Source organism: Peromyscus leucopus, chromosome 2 (assembly GCF_004664715.2).
Source record: "Peromyscus leucopus breed LL Stock chromosome 2, UCI_PerLeu_2.1, whole genome shotgun sequence".
Classification (NCBI taxonomy): domain Eukaryota; kingdom Metazoa; phylum Chordata; class Mammalia; order Rodentia; family Cricetidae; genus Peromyscus; species Peromyscus leucopus.
Genome location: NC_051064.1, coordinates 120,888,617 through 120,909,129, shown reverse-complemented (window position 1 = coordinate 120,909,129; position 20,513 = coordinate 120,888,617). Strand labels below are relative to the sequence as shown.

Sequence of the window (20,513 nt, the reverse complement as noted above, 5' to 3'; positions counted from 1 at the left end):
GGCTTTGGGTTTTGGTTGTCCTGGAACTCGCTAAGTAGACCAGGCTTGCATCAAACTCACTGTTTCTGGAGTGATAGGATTAAAGAAAGGTGTGAGTCACCATGCCTGGCTTAACCCATTTGAGACAGTAAGATGAAAAGCCTAAGTCTTGGTTCTGCTAGTGCCTCAATAGCCACCCTCATTCTAAAGTGGGATAACTGTACTTCTTACATCTGAGACCAAGATTGAACTGAAATGCTGTAGCAAAGCTCTTGGCTGGCAACCCAGTAGACACGTTTCGTTATATAAAAATGTTTTCTTTTTTTTTTTTAAAGGTTTATTTATTTATTATGTATACAGCGTTCTGCAGTCCAGAAGGGGGCACCAGATCTCATTACAGATGGTTGTGAGCCACCATGTGGTTGCTGGGAGCTGAACTCAGGACCTCTGGAAGAACAGCCAGAGCTCTTAACCGCTGAGCCATCGCTCCAGCCCCAGGATGTTTTCTTTACTAGACTCCTTTGCAGCTACAGTTATTCATTCTGTGACCTAGGAACTAGGTCAGTGAGACACAGGAGAGAGGCAATGATAACATTGACTAATGCTCTCACATGGGCCTTTGCCTCCCTCTCTGAGGGTGGGACTCCCGTGGACACTATGACAAAGGCAGGCCAGAAGAACTACAGGAATGCAGATCAAGTCTTAACATTGTTAGTCTCTATCAGAAACTACTTCCATCCAGGCTTCTTACGGGGAAAAATTAATTTTTTCATTTATTTGAGACACAGCCTCATGTATAGCCCTGGCTGCCCACTTATTGTGTAGACCAGGCTAAAACGTCAAAGTCATCGAGATCTACCTGCCTCTGCCTTCTAAGTGCTGGAATTAAAGCTGTATGCCACTATCCCCAGGTATGTGTTGTATGTGTGGTGCTATGTACCAAATTCATGGCCTTGGAGATGCTAATAAGTGCTCCATCACCAAGTATACCCATTGCCCTTGCCTTTTTGAGAAATGGCCCCCATAACCTCAGATATATGTATACTTTGTCCCCAGTTATAGGTACTGTTTGGAGAAGATTAGGATATGGCCTCTTGTATAAATTACCTTGGTCATGATGGTTTATCATAGCAATAGAAAAGTAATACAGGGACTCCAGCCCATAGAATGGTCCTGCCATCATTTAGGGTATGTGTATGGTCTGTGTATATAATGCATACATGTGAAGTTTGTGGGTTCACATACCCAGACACATTTGTAGGCTAGAGCAGAATATTGGGTGTCTTCTTTGCTGTGTGCTTTAACTACCTTGGGACAAAGTCTCATCAGACTAGAATAGCAGCTCATCGTTGGAGCCATGCTAGCTAGCTAGCAAACTCCCATCCATGATCTTCCCATTTCCACCTTCCAGTGATGGAGCCACAAGGCATGCACAGTGGTGCTGACTTTTTACACACAGCCTGGGATCCAGACTGATGCTTACAGAGCACATAAATCCTCTTGTCCACTGAGCATCTCCCCAGCCCTATGGTGGATTTTCCCTTCTTAATGAACTCAGTCTAGAAACTCTTTCAGGGGACTAGAGAGCTGACAATTCAAGTTTGATGCTCAGAACCACGTCCAAAGCCCAGTGTGGTAGCATGTGTCTGTGATACCAGTACCGGGGAGATGGAGGGCTGAGGCAGGAGAACTGCCTGGAAGCCTGTGGGCCAGCTCTCCTGGCGTTAAGTACATAGTACAGCACCAGAAACCAGAGACCCTTTCTCAGGCAGGACAAGGTGGTTAAAAAAAACTGACTGGGAAGTTGTCCTCTGACCACATGCACTGTGGCACACATGTCTGCGTGCATACATGAACAATAAACGAGTTTATAAGGCATGATGTCATAGTTTTAATAAGCTCCAAAACGGCCAGGAAATACCTTCTTTTTTTTTTTTTTTTTTTTTTTTAACTTTTTGTGGATGGCTGTTTTATTTGCACCATCTGTGTACCTGATGCCTGCAGAGGCCAGAAGAGGGTGTCTGGAACCCTGCAGCTGCAGGTGGTTGTGAGTGTGGCCGAGGAGGTGCTAGGAATCAAACCCAAGTCTTCTGGGAAAGTGCCAGTGCTCTTCATCTGCCCATCCTCCAGCTATTACTATGGTTTTGAATTCTGTGTATGGGTGTGTACAGATGCCATGGAGGCCAGAGGTGTCAGGTACACTTGGAGCTGCAGTTACAGGCAGCTGTGAGATCTCCAGCCTCCTAAGATAGCTCTTACTGTCTTTTCTGGTCATGATACGGGGAAATTAGAAATCAGCAAAAGAAGGAAATTGGACCAGGCGGTGGTGGTGCACACCAGACAGGCAGATCTCTGTGAGTTCAAGGCCAGACTGGTCTACAGAGTGAGTTACAGGACAGTCAGTCAGGGTGGTTACATAGAGAAACCTGTCTCAAAAATTGTGGAAATTAACACCCATGAGGTCAGTGCTGAAGATAGAACCCAGAACCACCGAGCTGCTTCCCAGACTCAACGATACACTTAAAACTAGTGTCTCAAAAGAACAGCACACCGCCACTATCTCAAAAGGACAACACACCGCCACTGTCTCAAAAGAACAGCACTCATAAATGTTAGATGTGTGAACCAAGAAAAAAAGACTCAAATTACCAAACTCACAAATGAAAGTAGGAGCCAGATACGGTGGCACATGTCCAGCAGGAGGCAGAGGTATCCTGGTCTACAGAGCAGGTCCCAGGCCATTCAGAGCTACATATGTGGGACTTTGTCTTGAAAAATAAGCCTACAGTGAAGAGTCAAATGGTAGTCGATTAATATCAGACAGGCACATTAAAAACAAGTTGACTTACCTGTCTGATAAAACAGACCAGACTAAAGTTAGAAAAATAAGGTCACTCCATGTTAATAAAGGTAGTAAGTAATCAGGAAGTTGTACTATAGTAAATAAAACACTATAGTTCAGATAAGTCCTGACACATTAATACTAGGTAATTTCAATTCTCCATTCTCATCTCTAGATAGATCACTTGATCTAAACATCAGCAAAAACACCAGAGCCAAAACACATAGACTTAATGTACGCAGAATATTCCATCCAACAGATAGGGAATACATATGCTTCTCAGCCAATATGCTCTAAAATACATCCTAGGCCACAAATAAGATTTTCTGCATAGAAAAGAACTAAGATCATTCCTTCCATCCTATCAGGTCTTAGTCCAATGAAGTAGAAGTTAATAGCAAGAAACACAGCAGACCCTGACAGAAACATGAACACTGAGCAGTACAACCTTGGATGACCAATGGGTCATTAAAGAAATGGAAAAATCTTAGATCAGATCAAATGAAAACAGCTCACTAGAACCATGGGGATATGTGGCTAGGCAGTTCTAAGTAGTGATGAGTGATTATATTAAAAAGTCAGAATGTGCTGGGCAGCGGGGGCGCACACCTTTAATCCCAGCACTCAGGAGGCAGAAGCAGATGGATCTCTGAGTTCAAAGCCAGCCTGTTCTACAAAGCTAGTTCCAGGACAGCCAGGGCTACACAGAGAAACCCTGTCTTGGGAGTGGGGGGAAGGTCGGAAAGGGGCTGGGGAGATGACAGAGTTTACCATGCAAGCATGAAGACCTGAGTTCAGATCGCCAGCACCTGCATTAAAAAAAAAAAAAGGCCAAGTGCCATGATTCACATCTGGGGTAGCAGAGAAGAAGATCTCTGATGGCCATTGGCCAATACAGACAAACTGGTAAGTTCCAGTTTGAGAGAGACCTTGTCTCAAGAACTAAGGTGAAGAACAGCAGATCCTCTGTCAGCCTCTGTCCTAACACACACACACACACACACACACACACACACACACACACACATTTGCACATGTAACATTATGTACATATACCCAGATATAAGTATTTTACAAAACAGCTCAAATAAATAACCTAATGATGGCATCTCAAAGTCTTAAACAATGCAACCCATAAGCAGAAGATGGCAAAAAGTAATAGGGCAGAAATTATGGAAATGTAAACTACAGGAACAATGAGTAGGATAGATTAAAGACTCGACTCTGAAAAAATAAGATTGATCAAAGAGAATGAAGACCAAAATTAATAAAATTAGAAACTGAGAGGTGTTTCTAACAACTCCAATGAAATCCAGAGGTTTATGAAGGGATATTTTGAAAACATTTTAAAAATCTGGGATATCTAGAAGAAGTAAGTTCCTGGACATATGATCTACCAAAATTAAACCAAATGGACAGGCTGGCAAGTGGTTCACCTTATGACCTGAGTTTAATCCCCAGGACCCCTATAGTGGATGGAAAGAACTGACTCTTACAGGTCATCCTCTGACCTCCACCACACATGCACCGTGTCATGTGTCACATGAGACACACACATACACACACACACACACAGCTACCAAATAAAACTTTAAATCAGGAGAGAATAAATAACTCAAATAGGAAGCAACCACCACTTGGGTGAAGAGACAGCCTCCAGGGTGGGGAGACATCACGGCCAACTGATCCCAGGACAGGAAGATCATCTATAACATAGATAGAGATCTGCAAAAGTTAAGTGCTGAAAAAGAAACTAGTCAAATAAGCCAATGGAGCAGCTCAGTTGCTTTACTCACTGCTTCAGCAAAACCCATGACCAGAGCAACGTAATTACCGGGTTTACTCAGGCTGACAGGCCTTTGTCTGCTTTCTGTCACTGTGCTAAACACGGACCAAAACTAACCAGGGGAGGGAAGGATTTATTTCACCTCACCTCGTAGTCCATCACGAAGGGAGTCAGGGCAGGAACAGAGCAGAGAGACAGGAAGGCATGCTGTCCCCTGGCTTGCCTTTCACACTGCCCATATTCACGAAGAAGAGGGATGGATGCGTGGTTGTGTTTAGCTTGCCCTCTCCTTTTTACTCAGTCCAGGAGCCCAGCCCAGAAAAGCTGTGAGTTGCTGCTCATAATTAGGGTGGGTCTTCCTACCTTGTTAATCTAATATAGATAATCCCTCACAAACAAGAATTGACTTGACTCCTAAGAGATTGAGATTTGGGACTGGAGAGATGGCTCAGAGGTTAAGAGCACTGGCTGCTCTTCCAGAGGTCCTGAGTTCAATTCCCAGCATTCACATGGTGGTTCATAATCATCTGTAATGAGATCTGGTGCCCTCTTCTGTATACATAATAAATAAATAAATCTTTTAAAAATTTGTTAAGAGATTGAGATTCCATCAAGTTTACAATATTAGCCATGAACTGAAGAAACTGTTCTCAAAAGAAGAAATACAACAGCCAGTAAATACTTGGACATCCTTAGGTACCAGGGAAATGCAAACCTGCTTCAAGATTCATTTCACCCTAGTCAGAGTAGCTACCAAGAAAACGAATACAAGCCGGGCAGTGGTGGCGCACACCTTTAATCCCAGCACTCAGGAGGCAGAGCCAGGTGGATCTCTGTGAGTTCGAGGCCAGCCTGGTCTACAGAGCGAGATACAGGACAGGCACCAAACTACACAGAGAAACCCTGTCTCAAAAAACCAAAAAAAGAAAAAAAAAGAAAAAGAAAATTAATACAATCACACGATAAAGGCAGGTGGATCTGTGAGTTCGAGGCCAGCCTGGCCTATATAGGGAGTTCCAAGAAACCAGAGCTATGTAAAGAGAACCTGTCTCAACAAAACAAAACACCCTACGGAGGTGATATTTAACCTGATTATGTGGTATCTTAATATCTAATAGTTCTGTGAATTTGGATTGGAATACATGATTGTCACACAAAAGAAAGATACAATTGTTCTAATCGAATACTAATTTTAAACTGTATTATGAGGTTGCCTGGTAGTGTTTTTCACATCTTATTGTTAGTTTGTGCTTGTGCATGTGTTGGCCAGCTCTTTTCACACCATGTTGGTCCTGGGGCTTGAACTCGGGTCACCAGGCTTGGTTGCAAGTGCCTTTACCACTGAGCATCTCACTAGTTCCTGTCTTAGGATATTGAAGAGACTATTTTTCTAAAAAAAAAATTATTTTTATTTTCCATGTCCATGTGTTTTTTCTGTCTGTATATATGTATGTGCATTGTATGTGTGCCTAGTTCTTGTCAGAGATCAGAAGAAGGTATCAGATCCCCTGCAACTGGAGTTACAGATGGCCGTGAGCCACCACGTGGGTGCTGGGACTCAACCTGGGTCCTCAGCAAGAGCAACAAGTGCTCTAAACTGCTGAGCCATCTCTCCAGCCTTTTTCTCTTCTTCTTCCTTCTCCTCCTCTTTTTGTGGTGGCTGTTATTTTGAGACAGGGTCCCATGGATCCAGGTAGCCTCAAATCCACTGTGTAGCAGAGGAGGCTGGAGGCTGGTCTTAAACTTCTGATCTTTCTGCCTCCACCTCCCATATCACAGGCATGTGCCCCACAGCTGACTTTGTTCATTTGTTTGTGGCAGGATCTCTGTAACCTAGGCTCTCCTGGAACTTGCTATGTGTCCCAAATCTCAGGGTGTGTACAAGCGATCTTTCTGAATGCAAATACTCAAGAGTTTCCAAAAGAACATGTTGATAGAGGCAAGTGACCCTGATGTTCAGGTGTGTGTGTGTGTGTGTGTGTGTGTGTGTGTGTGTGTGTGTGTGTGTGTGTGTGTTCTTTCTGAATGTAAATACTCAACTTTTTTTTTCCCCCTTCGGTTTTTTCGAGACAGGGTTTTTCTGTGTAGCTTTGGAGCCTGTCCTGCATCTCACTTTGTAGCCCAGGCTGGCCTCAAACTCACAGAGATTGGCCTGGCTCTGCCTCCCGAGTGCTGGGATTAAAGGCGTGGGCCACCACCGCCTGGCTCACTCAACAGTTTTAAAAAGAACCTGGTGATAGAGGGGAGAGGCACTGGTGCTCAGGGTTGCTCTCTCCCTAGACTGCCGTTCATCCCTCAGAGGCCACTGAGAGCCCTGAATATTGACCTGGAGGAGGGGAAAATTCAGATACAGCCTTACTAAATGAGGCAAGCCTTGTAAACTACCCTATACTTTGAGTTAGGGACCTTCCATGCTAGTCATTTAAACTGAACCCACAAGAGTATCATCCAAGGGCCTAAGGATCTAAAGAGCTGATCCTAGAATAAAGGTGTTCCTGGATTACTTGTGTCCAGACATCTATCTAAAGCAGCTACAGAAGGAAAACAGCATTGTGCTGGGTTTACATTGTCTCTATGAATGTTTTTGTCAAATGCCAGCTACAGCACCAGTTTAAGGTACATACATAGGTCGTTACATGACCTAAGAGAAAAGACATGAGGAAGGCCCAGTAGGAAAAACATTAGAAAGAGAGCCATGGGATCCAGATACCAAATGTCAGAAGATAAAACCACTGTGCAACACAATCCTTAGTAGGAGGAGAGAGCTGGAAAACTGCAAGTGTATGACTGCACTGTGCGGGCCATCCTGCTGACACACTGAGTGTGGAAAACTGCAAGTGTATGACTGCACTGTGCGGGCCATCCTGACTTACACACTGAGTGTGGAAAACTGTGCAAGTATATGACTGCACTGTGCAGGCCATCCTGACTCACACAGTGAATCTTAACCCTCAGTAACTCAGAACGTTCTAGTACTTGCAGAGAAATGAACCAGCTGGCCATCTGCGATCACAAAAATACAATATCCAAGGAAAAAAACCAACGGGCAGGTTTGAAGGCTGACTAAACACAGTTGAAGATGAGATTGGCTCACGGAAAGATTGCAGAAGGCCACAGTCTCAGCTAACATCTCATCTTGAGGTAGGAAGGTTGCTTCACAGAAGTATCATTTGGGCTGAAACATCGAGACCCTAATGACTCCACCAGAAAGCCCTTAGAACTGATAACCAGTTCATCAAAGTAGCAGGCTACAAAATCAACCAGCACTCAGCAGTAGCTTTCCTGTATACAAATTAATGAAAGGGCGTGGAGAAAGATCGGGAAAGCATTTCTGCTAGCCACGGCTTAAAGAAAATAACCGAAGAAGAAACCTAACCGAAGAACTGGAAGACTTGTACAATAAAAACTTTAAAACACAAGAGACGATATGAAGACACTAGAGTTCCCTGTGCTCATGGATTGGACACATTAAAAGTATGAAAATGGGTATCCTATCAAAAGCAATCAGCAGATTCATTACAATCCCCATCAAAATCCCAGAGCCGTTCTTTGCAGAAACAGGAAAAAAAAATGTTAAAAATTCTTGTGGAGAAGGTGGGGATGCAACTCAATTGGTAACCCACTTATCTAGCATGCGCAAAGCCCGGAGTCTGGCCCCTCGTCCCTAACACTACAGGAAACAGGAATAGTAATGCATGCCTGAAACCCCAGCGCTCGGGAGGTGGAGGCAGGGTAACCACAAATTTTTGGACCCTCTCTCAAAATAAAATTTTGCTGAGCTAAAGGAATGCCTCTGGGGTTAAGAGCACAGGCTGCTGCTCCAGAGGACCCAAGTTCAGTTCCCAGCATCCACATCACCTGGTTCACAACCACCTATAACTCCAGCTCCAGGGGTTCTGGCACCCTGCCCTCCCTCTTCCAGACTCCGTGGATAGCTGCACTCACATGGGCATGCATCCATACAAACACATACACATAAAAAAAATAAATAAATAAAAATAAAAAACTTAAAAAAAAATTATCCAGGCACTCAGGGCAGAGGAGGCAACTCTGTGAGCTTGAGGCTAACCTGGTCTACCTTATAGGTTCCAGGCCACAGAGTGGGACCCTATCTCAGAATAACAAAGCTTCCAAACAAAAACAGGATTCACTCTGCCTAACAAGCGGAGGATGCAGGAATTTCCCATCTTAAGAAGGAAGAACCACGCAGCTCTCACGAGCATGCTTCAGTGTTTCCCAAACTTCAACATGCTGTCACCGACACGGAGGTCTTGTCAAAACGTCACGCTGGACAGGAGGCCTGGGTGGGGACCGAGAGGGTGAGCCGCCAGCAGGGCCACGTGACCCAATGAAGGCGTCTGAGGTGCTGTGAGCGCACTGGTATCGATCCAGTGGCTTTCTCCCTTGGTCAGGGTGAGGATAGCGACGGATGCAGCCAGCAAACACTGGAGTTCTTTTCTAACTTTTTATTTCTTATTTTTCTTTCATTGGCTAACATACAAAGAGAGGGGTAGAGGGCCCCGTCAGGGGATGGCTTCCCAATGTCGTAGCTTTCCTTGCCCATGAACTTGTTCTAAGAGACGTTAAAGCAAATCCAGCCATTGCTTCAGCTGCACCTCTACCAGATAAGGATCAAATAATTAAAAAAAAAAAAAAAATAGCCTACACCCAGGGTCATCATCACACAAAGTAACAGTATTATGTAGCACAAAAATAAAAACTTCTTGAAATTGTCCCATGGCCATCTGTCATATCCTTGTTTTTCAAGGTTCTTCTCAGCCTGTAGCTTCCTGGTCTGCTCCCCCAGGGTCTGGGACTTTAGGAACCAAACGCATAGGTATGGTCCCTAAATGTATAACTTGCCAATTTCACTTCTGGGATTCTGTTTACTGAAATGCAATGACAATAGCTTTGGAACCATCATCCCCTTGTATCTGCACTCCTCTTCCTCAGCCTCTACCAGATCCCTCAGCCTTGAGATCAGAACAGTACACAGGAGACTGGACACAAAGCCTCGGGCCCTAACGTATGAGGTCACTTGAGGAGATGCCTGGGAGATCACATTCCTCAAACTTTTAGCTTGAAACCCCTTCAGTCTCTCCCACACACTTCCTTCCCACCCCCAGGACCTCATGGGTTTAATCACGGTGTAAATTGGTTGTGTAGTTCATTAAGGTGTGTGACCCTCTGCCCTTCCAGTCCCCAGTACTGATAAGAATGGGACTTCCTTTAATGGAGGAACAGACAATGCCAGCCTCCTTCTAGGCCCAGTCCTTGCATGGAGCCCTCTTCTCCCACAGCCCGCCCCTGACAACCACAAGATGTAGCCAGTACTTTCTGCCTCCCAATTCCCCCACCAGCTTTGGAGCCTCCTAGCCCTCAGACTCTTAAGAGGGGACACAACCCTTCCTGCCAGCTTCACAAACCAAATGCTGCTGGAGTACCAGGCCTGGGGAGGGGACATCTGTGTCACACTTGGTTCATAGGTTTCAAACTCTGTGTTAGTCAGGCTGCATGTGACAGGATTCAGGTCGGAATCATTAAGCACAAAGGGGCACTGATGGGAAGGATGTGGGTGTCTCCTCCAGGGATCTGGACTCCGGAAAGGCGGGAGGTGGATGAGACTTCCTTTCTGGTCTTGCCGCTCCCCCACCCTCTTCTGGTAGGCTCCTTCTGCCCTCTAGAGATCACTCAGCTAGTCTGGATGTAGGCCTCAAGGAGGCACCCCTAGTATGAACCACACACTGCAAAGGAACTGTGTGAATTCTGATGCCTGAGTCCACCCGACCAACTAAGTCTTTGTGTCTGGGTGGAGGCTGGGCATTCCCTTCTAAGAGACTCCAATGTGCACCTAAGGCCAAGAACCACCTGGTGGCTTCAGGCACCCAGAGAGGGGACACTTCTGCGCTCCTCACCGCTCAAGGGGCTTCCCTCGGGAAACCTGTTTAGGATCAGGGCTTCCACGGGGGTTGACGGCTCCCATCCATCAGAAGCTTCATCGGCCAGCAATTTAGCGGGTATGTCAATATCTGACCATAGCAGCTGTCTGTCACCTGCTTCCCTCCTCCCACGCCACTGTCGGCCGCAGTGTTTTGATCTCTGCCCCCCAAGACTGTACAGTCTTGAACAACAAGCTACGGAGGCTCTGAGGATTCAGTCACTTGGTGGGAGATAGGGTCACAGACCAGAAGTGGAAGAAGCCGGCGGGCGCTCGCTGCCTAGCTAGGAAGGCATATGGGGAACAAGAGGGTGGTGGCGGACTCCTCTTCCCAGGAGAGGGACAGACCTGGAGGCCAGGGAGAGGCTTGAGTGGCAAAGCCTGAGGGTGAAGGCAGGGGCCAGCACACTCTGGATGGGCACTGAGGATGAAGGATACTGTTGATCTTGGTTTCCCTCCGTTCCTCAAGGACTTTACCTCTTCTAGAAGGTCAAAGCCAGACTTCAAGACCCAAAGTCCATGTCGCCTGGCTGCACTTGAGGACAAGGGAGCTCTGACAATCACTGTAGGGTTAGGGTGAGAGCTGAGACTGAGGGCATTGGAGTCGGTGCAGCACAGTCCTGATGTGATGTCCCCCTGCGTCCCCTTCTTCACTGAGGGAGCTCCTACAGTGTCCCCTCACTCGGCTGTGATCCAGTCCCTAGTTGGACCTTACAGAGACTGTCCTTTTCCTCAGGAGGGCTCCCAGGGAGGGCCTAGAACATTCTACCTATGGGATGGTCTCCATGTCAAGGGGCTCCCTCACCCTGAGGTCCTGCACCTTTACTAGGCCAGGCTTTAGGTGGTCTCTAGGAGTAGCTGTGTTTTCTCCTCATGGAAGTCCTGGTCCAGACTCCAAGGTGGGGCAGGCAGAGATACAAAGCAGGAACCCCAGGGCTTCCTGCTTGCTCTGCCTGTGTCCTGGAACCCACCTCAATCACCTTAGGAGCTGGCTCTGACCTCTCTAGTCCAGGCCCCACCCTAGACGCGTGGGAGTAGATAGGATGACATCACACTTGGGGCTGAACGTTCACTTCTCTTTCCAAAAAAAATACCAAACACACCATCTAGATGTAGGAGTGGGGAGGGCCTGGCTGGGAACCCGGACTTTACACACCCAGGGGGCCCTTGATGGAGGCGGGCAATTTAACAACAGGTCTGTAAGTCAAAAGAGAAAAAGCTGGTTAGTGGAATGAGCAAAGGTGATGGAGACAGGGGCTATGGAGTCAGGCCCAGGCACAACATTCTTACGGTAGCCCTGCCTAGTGTCCATCCCTGGGGATGAGAGTGAGACAGTCTGACCTCGTGACCTGTATGGACACCCAAACAGTGTTGGGCAACTAACTGCTAGAGCCTGAGGCCTGCTCTTACAGACAGGAGACTCGTGCTTCCAGGTCTCTCTGAAGCTCAGTGTCCTTGTGTGTGAGGGGGAGACAGTCCTTAGCCTAGAGAATTCCCTCTATATGGTTGCTGTGAGGAGCTGCTGGGCGGAGTATGAAGGGCTCTCTAGACCAAAGTGTGATGAGCTGAGATCCTTCTGTTGCTCTGGGATCTTCAGGGCCCAGCGTATAGTAGGCAGGTGGCCCCCTTCAGTAAGTAAGTACACAGGTGAAGTTTTTTCAGGTTTTAGGTGGCACTCTTGCCCCACATTGGGCGCCAGCCAGTGGCTAAGCTAGTGTATAAGACCCTGTGTACTCATTCTGGTGTAGACAGGACAGACTGGGTCTTACTGGATGACATGTGTTGGCTGGGTCTTGCTTCTGATCTCTTTGAGCATCTGAGTTTGTGACTCAGAGCCCGTGTTGAGGACCGGATGCTTGGAGCTCCAGACTGAGTTCAAGGGGTCTGTACCCTACCTACCCTTGCCTAGGGTATCACGTAGGCTGGCTGGAGTTCTAGGCAAGAGGGTGGCTAGGCAGACGGGCTGGGCAGGGCAGGCGGACTCAGACGTACTCTCGGGCAGCAGTCGAGGGTCCAGAGCGATAGGGCTGTGGGATGCTGTTGGCTCTCTCAGGCTCCGGGCATGTGCAGCAAAGAAAGGAGCCCCCCAGCATGGCCAGGCCAGCAGAGGCCCAGCCGACGAACAGAGCTGGGCCAAATTCATACCTGTAAAAGGTAGGGAAGACTCTATCAGGCTGCAAAACCCAGCCCTGCCTGGCCCCAACCCTCTTGGGGATCTTGTGCCCCACAACCAGCACCAATGGCAGACAGAAGATAGCACACAAGGACTTCACAGGCCTCCTCCTTCTTCCCAAATAAACTAGGGTGAGTGCTCACCCTGCCTCCCTCCATACTAGCACGTCCACCCCACACAGCTCGAGTCTGGGTGGGCAGTTTGGGGGTCATTGCCGCGTCTGGCTGGTGGAGAGATGGATATAGAGATCCAGATGGATGCCAGGGAACAATCTGCTGTCTCCTTTCCCAGTCATGGTCTGGTCTACAGACCAGAGTCCAGCCAGGGTGGCTCCTCACTGCCCTCTGGAGATGGCTGCTTTTCTGCCTGGCCCTCTGGGCTCTCCACATCCAGCCTGGCTCTTCCAGGGTTTTCCCTGTGCCTTGGTACCCGTCTTCCCCTCCTAGAATACCTTCCCAGCTCCTTCTCTACCTTCAGGGCCCGTTCATGTGGAACCTCTCGACTCAGGGACACGCCTTGTCGTTCCCCTTCACCCCTCTACATGCTCACCTCACCCCTCATCACCCCCCCACCAGAAGGATCCTTTGATCTGCACTTGGAGGGCAGACAGGTTTAACTGCGTCCTCAGGACCCAGCCCAGGCAGCCCCAGGAGTCCTGAAGGGATGGCCCTAGTCCCAGCTTGGCTCCTTGGTTAGACCTTGCATGGCAGGTCTTTGGGCTGTAGCTGCCCACCCAGAGCACAACTCTCTTGTCTGAATTCTCCTTCTCTGTCTTCTCCATGGAGCCTTCCCATAGAGGCAACCGCAGCATCCCTCTCATCCTCCTCCACCCCAGAGTCAGCAGGATGTCTGGCCTGGGAACTATCATTCTTTGCTCCTGGCTAGGCTGAGAGGAAGGGAAGAACCAAGTATACTCAGGCCCTCTGAAAGCCCCTGACTCCCCTTCCCCCCAATGCCTTTAACCCTAAGTAGCTCCCACGTATACGGCTTCCTGCTTCCTGCTGCTACCTCCCTCCCTCAGAGCGCCCTCTGCTGGAGACAAAGGCAACAGCTGCTTCGCTGTGCTGGCGTCCACTGTGCTGGCCTCCTCCGTGCTCTTCTCACACAGCAGAGGGCAGCTGCAGCCTCACCCAGGGTGAGGAGCAAACTCTCACCCTGTGTTCCACTGTGCTGGCCTCCTCCCTGCCCTTCTCACACAGCAGAGGGCAGCTGCAGCCTCACCCAGGGTGAGGAGCAAATTCTCCTCATAGCTGTGGGCCTTACCTTAGCTACCCATTTTCTCCAGTCTCACATTACCAGTGCCCCCCTCCCCCATTCCTCCGCCTCCTCTGGGGAGCCACCTTGACCTGCTGCCACCAGCAGAAGTTAAACTGCCCAGGTGTACTGAGCCCTGGACACAAATCTCTTTCCTCACCACCTCTGAGAGCCGCAAAACGACAGGAGAGCCGGTTCTGGCATGAAAAGGTTAAGTCACAAGTGACCCAGGTCACTGGCAAGAACATTGAGCTGGACTTTAGACCCAGAGTTGGGGCCCTGGGCTCCTCAGGGGCTTGGCTACACCAGGATGTCCTTGTCAGGTCTCCTGTCCCTCCCAAGGGCCTGGTCACACCCCACGTGGCTCTCCTTTCTCAGAAACTATCTGGGGCCCATTCCCTATTTCCTCTTCCAAGAGACAACAGGCCGGGGAGGGCAGATAAGAAGGGCCCAGCCCCGACACTCACCTGGCGTTGATAGGCGTGCTGGGGTTGAAGAATTCCTGGGTTACCAGGGTAGCGTACCACGAGACGGCGGTCAAAGTACAGAGACCTAAGGACCAAGTGGGGGTGCTCAGCTCTGCCTGGCCCAGCCAGCCACCAGGGGTGGGCTAGCTGCATGGTCCAGGGGGTAGGAGGCAGGGCACTCACCCGCCAAGAGGAAGAGGGCACCCCCAGAGATGGCCACACGGCCCTTGGCGATGGGGTTACTGTCTCCAACCCGTGTACACTTCATGCCCACGACACTGAGCACCATGGCCACAAAGCCCAACAGCACCGCCACCACCATCAGGGCTCTCGCTGACTGGATATGACCTGGAACAGTGAGGTGGTACTGAGCAGGCGTGGGGATCTCGGAGGGGGTGGCAAGATGGAGGAGTTGGACCCGGATGGGAGCAACCCAGTTTGGAAGGGCTTGAGTAGAAGCCCAAAGAGGTCTGACCACTTACCTGCTTGTGAGAAGAGACACGAACTATATGAGAACAGGGTGCGGAGGGGATTTCCCACCGGCCCTTACCGGCTCCTCTGAGTGGTGCTGAGTGATGGATAGTTTGAATTTGCTCCTCTGCCGCTTTCCCTTGGGGTCTGGTGCACCCTCGAGCAGCAGGAGATAGGGCCGGGGGCCGCTCAGACTTGCCAGCGAAAGAGCTGAGAATGTGAGGCCCACCTAAACCCAGCCTGGTCCCCAGCAGCAGCCCCTGTTAATCATCCCCGGAGCTGTATGCCTGCTTCTCTCTGAGTGTGCTGGTCAGTTCTCGGCTGCAGCCAGCTCGGGGAACTTAGGTCTCTGAAGGAGGCCAGTGATCTGCCTGGATCAGGGCGCAGTGGGGCTGACTGGTGGCAGTGTCTGCTCAGGTGCTTTGCAGAGCCCTGTTGGAGTGCAGGTGAGATGGATGGCCCCGCCGAGGTAAGAGCTGTAATGGTGGCTGACTGTGGGCCAGCTTGATGGTCGAAATGCCACATCCCAGGAGTAGGTGTGTGTGTGTGTGTGTGTGTGTGTGTTCTAGTGTTTGTGTGTGGATGTGTGTGCTCTAGTGCTTTGTGTCCATCTGTGTGAGGTGTTTACACCTGTGTGTGTGTATACATGTGTCTATCCACATAGAATATGGAGAGAAGAGGAGCAGATGGTGTTAACAGGCTTATGGAACCAGACCCTCATCTACCCTCCCATGTCCTATGTATTAGTGTCCTGGTTACACAGGAAGACATCAGTGCAAAGGCTTGGGTGAATGGCCAGGCAGGCTATGGTGTCAGGACAGGGAGCCCAGGCTGCCAGCCTCTTGTGCTCATGCCTCCCCAGAGCCCAGAGACCTGGCCGGCCTGGACTCTCTATAGTGTACCCAGGACAGCAGGTAGGGAATCACACAGGGACTGGAGTGTGCCGCCCAGTGCTGAGGGCAGGCTGGGAGAAAGCTTGCCCTAGACCTCCCCGGCCCCCTCCCCGGCTCCCTGCCTGAAGCCTACCGTCCAGGGCCAGAAGCGAATCATAGAGTTTGCATTGCACCTGCCCGGTGCTCTGAGAGGCGCAAGACATCCACAGCCCTTCGTAGAGGCCCACGGCCGTGATGATGGCATCGCCTGCATAGGAGGACTGTTTCCACTGTGGCAGGGCGGTGCTGGCGATGATGCCCACCCAGCCACCCAGGGCTAGGAAGTAGCCCAGGAGCTGGAGGCCTGAGTTGGCCATGGCCTAGGGAGGAGTCGGAGGGTTCCAGGGCTCAGAGGCGGGCCAGGGTCTCGAGGCGCGCTGCGGTCATGGTGAGAGGAACAGCTGGAACAGCTGGAACAGGGAAGCTAAGTGGCACAGGAGGAGGAAGGGAGCGGAGGGGATGGCTGGCTGGCCAGCCACAGTCAGCCTAGAAAAGGCCGTGGCTGCTGGATTCCAGAATGCAGGGGGCGGCCCAGGGGCTGGAAAAGGCCAAAGCCCGCCCACAGCCAGTCCCCGGGCAGAGGCTCTTGCCCAGCTTCTTGGGGGTGGAGAGCGGGACCTGGTGCCCAAGGTGGGGTACCCTTGCCCTCCCTGCCTCAAAAGGAAGGAAGGGAGGGGCTAGAGGGAGTGACTCTTCCCCTCTCAAGGCCTTCCCCGCCAGGGAAACCCCTTCAGGAGTGTGATTCCAGTGAGAATTCTAATCCCTCCCGGAAGCTCCAGCTCCGCGGATGGCTTTGCTGTGCCTTCGTCCCTGACCTGAACCTGGGGTTTCTTGTCCACTAACTTGAGGATGGAAAGGGAAGGAAAGATTCTAGTTACAGCAGGAAAAACTAGAGTTAGGGGTGTGTGTGTGTGTGTGTGTGTGTGTGTGTGTGCGTGCGCGCGTGTGTGCGCGCGCGTGCGCGCTGGGTATGGAAACCAGGCCTTGCACATGGAAGGCTAACACTCTACCACTGAGTTATACCCCCTAGAGTTAGTTTTTGGTAGGGGCTCCGAGGTCAGATGTGCAGAGACTAGGCTAGAGCTGAGGTGTCGGGGAGAAGAGTCCTGGGTACCTGGAAGCCATGTGTATCAAAATAGGGGAGACCAAACCAGGGGACATGTGCTGTAGGGTCTGTTTGGGAATCTGAGGAGTCAGAAGAAGGACCCTACAGTTACCAGGCCAGCAGTGGCTGCAGGCCAGCCTCAGATGTGGTGGGGAGCTGGGGAGACCTGCGCCAGATGCTGGCGTGGGCCTGGAGGAAGGAGAACTGCTCAGCCAGTTAATCCCTTTGCTGGCTGGCTCAGCAGCTCCTGCTGGGACCTGAGACAGCAGGCCTGGGCCCCTAGCTCCAGAGCAGCCTGGCAGGGGCAGGGGCCTCTGTACATTCCTGGGGTTCAGGCCGCCCCCTCCTAGACCCCTGTCTGCCCCCTTCTCACTCAGCCCTCGGGAACAGGGAATGTTTAACTCCCCTGGGTCTCATTAGCAATCCTCTCACGTTCATTGCGGGGCCCCGCGGGCTTGGCATGGGCGCAGGCGGAATGTCACACCCCTGCTCCCACTCCAGCCAGCCTCCCAGCCGCCTCCCTGCATCCCCTGCATCCCACTGCCTTTCCTGAGCTGCAGCATGGCCAGCTTCCTCCCCGCACAGCCTCAGCCCCCACTGCAGGGACAAACCCCCAGCCTGCTGCCTCACATTCTTCACGTGGGTGCCTGGCACTGTCGGACAATGGCAGGCCTGTGCGCCCGATCCGGGCGTGGGCTCTGGTATGGCCTGCAGCTCCAGCTCCAAGCTAGGAGGGCTTGGGGGAAGCTGGGCAAGGGGTGGAGTGCTGGTTTTGCTAGACAGTGTCACATACGAGGTCCCTCTGACTTCCTGTGTACACAGGACCTGCTTCTTGGGGTAGCCTGCCAACCCCAAAATACCACTGGGGTCCAGAATGGTGACAGAGAAGGTGGTTCCGACTTCAAATTCTTCTGCCCTGCATAACAAAACAGTAGGATCAGAAGAAGGAGAGGAGGTGGTTACTGGAGCCCAGAGTGGGGCAGGAGATACAAGCAAAAGACCCCTGTGGGGGGGCAGTGGGACCCTGCTAACCTCAAAGAGGCCTTCTAGATAGGCAGGAAACTGGGCTGTGTGTGGTGCTGGCTTCTATGGCCTCTCCCCATGTCTCTACCTTTCTGCTTTTTGGAGGGAGGCAACCAGTGCAGATAGGGAGGGGCATAAGATGCTCCCTACAAAGGAGAGGACTGTGTAGCCTCAGTGTCTTCATCCCTAAGGGACACTGTTATACCAAGCTGGGATGCTCAGGGGAGGCAGAGGGACCACACTGAAAAGGGCAGACAGGGCCCTCCCTCCCGAAGCTGGGCCTTGGCCTCTTATAAAGACTTCTCTGTGAGGAAGACCAGGGCTCATTCTGACCTTGGGAGCACTGGCCACACACCTGAGTCCTGGAGCCTCAGGGGTACACACAGCACTAGCTGTGACCCTGTCTTCAGACATGCAAGAGCTGAGGTAGACCGGAAGATGGTCACTGTCCCCAGAGCTAATGTGTTCCAGATGTGAAGCCTGAGGGGCAGCAGGATGCCTGTCTGTGTCTCCATTCTGGGCATTTCCTCAAGCCCCACCCAAAGGACCCAGAACCTCCATGATTCTTTTTTGTTTTGTTTTTTGAGACAACGTTTCTCTGTGTAGTCCTGGGCTGTCCTGGAACTTTCTCTGTAGACCAGGCTGGCCTCGAACTCAGAGCTCCACCTGCCTCTGCCTCCCAAGTGCTGGGATTAAAGACATGTACCACCACTGCCTGGCAGAAGCCTCCGTGATTCTTACATCTTCCCCTGAGGTCCTCCCAGTTTTCCCCTTTGTTATTTGAGGATTTGGGTCTGTTCTACTTAATATCCTCTGCTTTCTCAACAGCCTTCCTGTGCCAATGTTCCAAAGCCATCTGGCATCCAAGTCCTGCTCCTGGAGTGAAGTTCCCTAGCCCAGTATAGCTTCCCCACCCCAGGGAACCTACCATTCTTGGTGGCCCTGCAGCCCAGTGACTCGCAGGCATGCATAGAAGACCGGAAGGCTCAGGGTTCCCAGCCCAGCCTCTCATCAGAGCTGACAGGAACTGCCTGGGTGGACACAAGTCACAGTTAAAAAATAAATAAATAAAATGCTTTTGCTTCTGGAGGGTACTGACTTTTGAAAAGTCTTGATGTAAGGCAAGTCCTCAGCTGGTCTTCGTCCTCAATGGAAAAATAGGAGTAATACCATTTGTCTGTCTAGTTCATGAGGTTACTAGGATCATAAATTGGCATCACAGTGGCTGACCAAAAATGTCCCCAAGATATTGGCTCTAGGATGGGTTTTCCCCCGCGGCTGCCTCATCCTGGCATGGCAGACTGCTTAAGGCTGGGAACCGGCTGCCACCTCTTTCACCACTATGCCCAGCTAAGGGCAGCCTTGGTAGGTATGTGTTGATCATTGATGAGTTGGTATGAAGGTTCATTGTTTTTTTCCTCTCTCACAATGAAATGCCAGGTACTGGTCCACTGTCCTCTCCCATGGCTAGTTAAGAGGGTCTGATTCAGTCAGTTACCTTGGTAGGTATGCGTTGATCATTGGTGGGTTGGTATGAAGGTTCACAGTGGTACTGGCCCACTGTCCTCTCCCATGGCTGGTTAAGAGGGTCTGATTCAGTCGGTTGCAATCTATTATTTTCCTTGTAGCTGCCGTGGGAAATTGGGGGCTCAGAAGTAGTGCCAGTCTTACTACCCCCAACTGGTTAAGTTCCCTGAACAACCACAGGCTCAAGACAGAAATGACTTACTTACCCTGGGCCACACAGCAAGAAAGGAGGACGACCAACCATGTACCACCCTCAGCTGCTCTGCCTGTCCAGGCATAATTGAGCAGCCAGACTGAAGTCCCACAATCCTCTGCGTGTTCCCGTTCACTGCAACTGGTACATTGTTTTCCTCCTTCCTCAGGCCCATAAGCAACTTGAGGCTGCACGAGGAGTCTCAGGCCATCCGCTGTCTAACTAGGACAAGGACAGGGGGCAGCCTAATGGTGCCATCACTCCTTGGGAACAGCACTGTGTACAGATCTCTGCTGCCCCCTCCCCCAGCTCTGCAGCTTCCCTAGGCATCAGAGACCAATGAGTGTCATGCCCATATTGTCCCTGCATTTGCTGGGTTGTTCCTTATGCCTGTGACACTCCCACAAAGCTGTCTCCATCCTAATCATCTTCCTTATATTGCTGACCGGCTCGCTCTTCTACATGCTTTCCTAACAGAGAGCAAGCACGTACAGTTGCATCTCAGCTGGGACCCCTGCCACCACTCACTGCTTCTGGAGGAGCCTCCCTAGCCTAATGACATACACTTAACATACACTTATCGCCATTGAAAACATCTTACCTTTTGTGAGCTCAAAAGAGGTAGTCTGCTGCCAGTATGTAGTTAGCATGCATTGAAATTGTAAAAGCCAGCTGGGCGGTGGTGGTACACAACTTTAATCCCAGCACTCAGGAGGCAGAGGCAGGCAGATCTGTGAGTTCCAGGCCAGCCTGGTCTACAGAGTGAGTTCCAGGACAGCTGGGACTACACAGAGAAACCCTGTCTTGAAAAACCAACTGACCA

The 20,513-nt window shown here is 50.6% G+C and overlaps 1 protein-coding gene across 1 annotated transcript; it reads right to left on the bottom strand.

Annotated features, from left to right (window-relative positions):
- Positions 1 to 9,058: 9,058 nt before the first annotated feature.
- On the bottom strand, positions 9,059 to 19,005 carry Cldn19 (claudin 19). Its single transcript, XM_028886517.2, has 6 exons — positions 18,899 to 19,005; positions 15,937 to 17,863; positions 14,623 to 14,787; positions 14,440 to 14,524; positions 12,538 to 12,690; positions 9,059 to 11,742 (listed from the first exon to the last, which is right to left on the bottom strand). Exons 2-6 carry the CDS (start codon positions 16,157 to 16,159, stop codon positions 11,694 to 11,696), a joined length of 675 nt encoding a protein of 224 aa, XP_028742350.1. The 5' UTR covers positions 16,160 to 17,863; positions 18,899 to 19,005; the 3' UTR covers positions 9,059 to 11,693.
- Between the last annotated feature and the right edge of the window lie 1,508 nt (positions 19,006 to 20,513).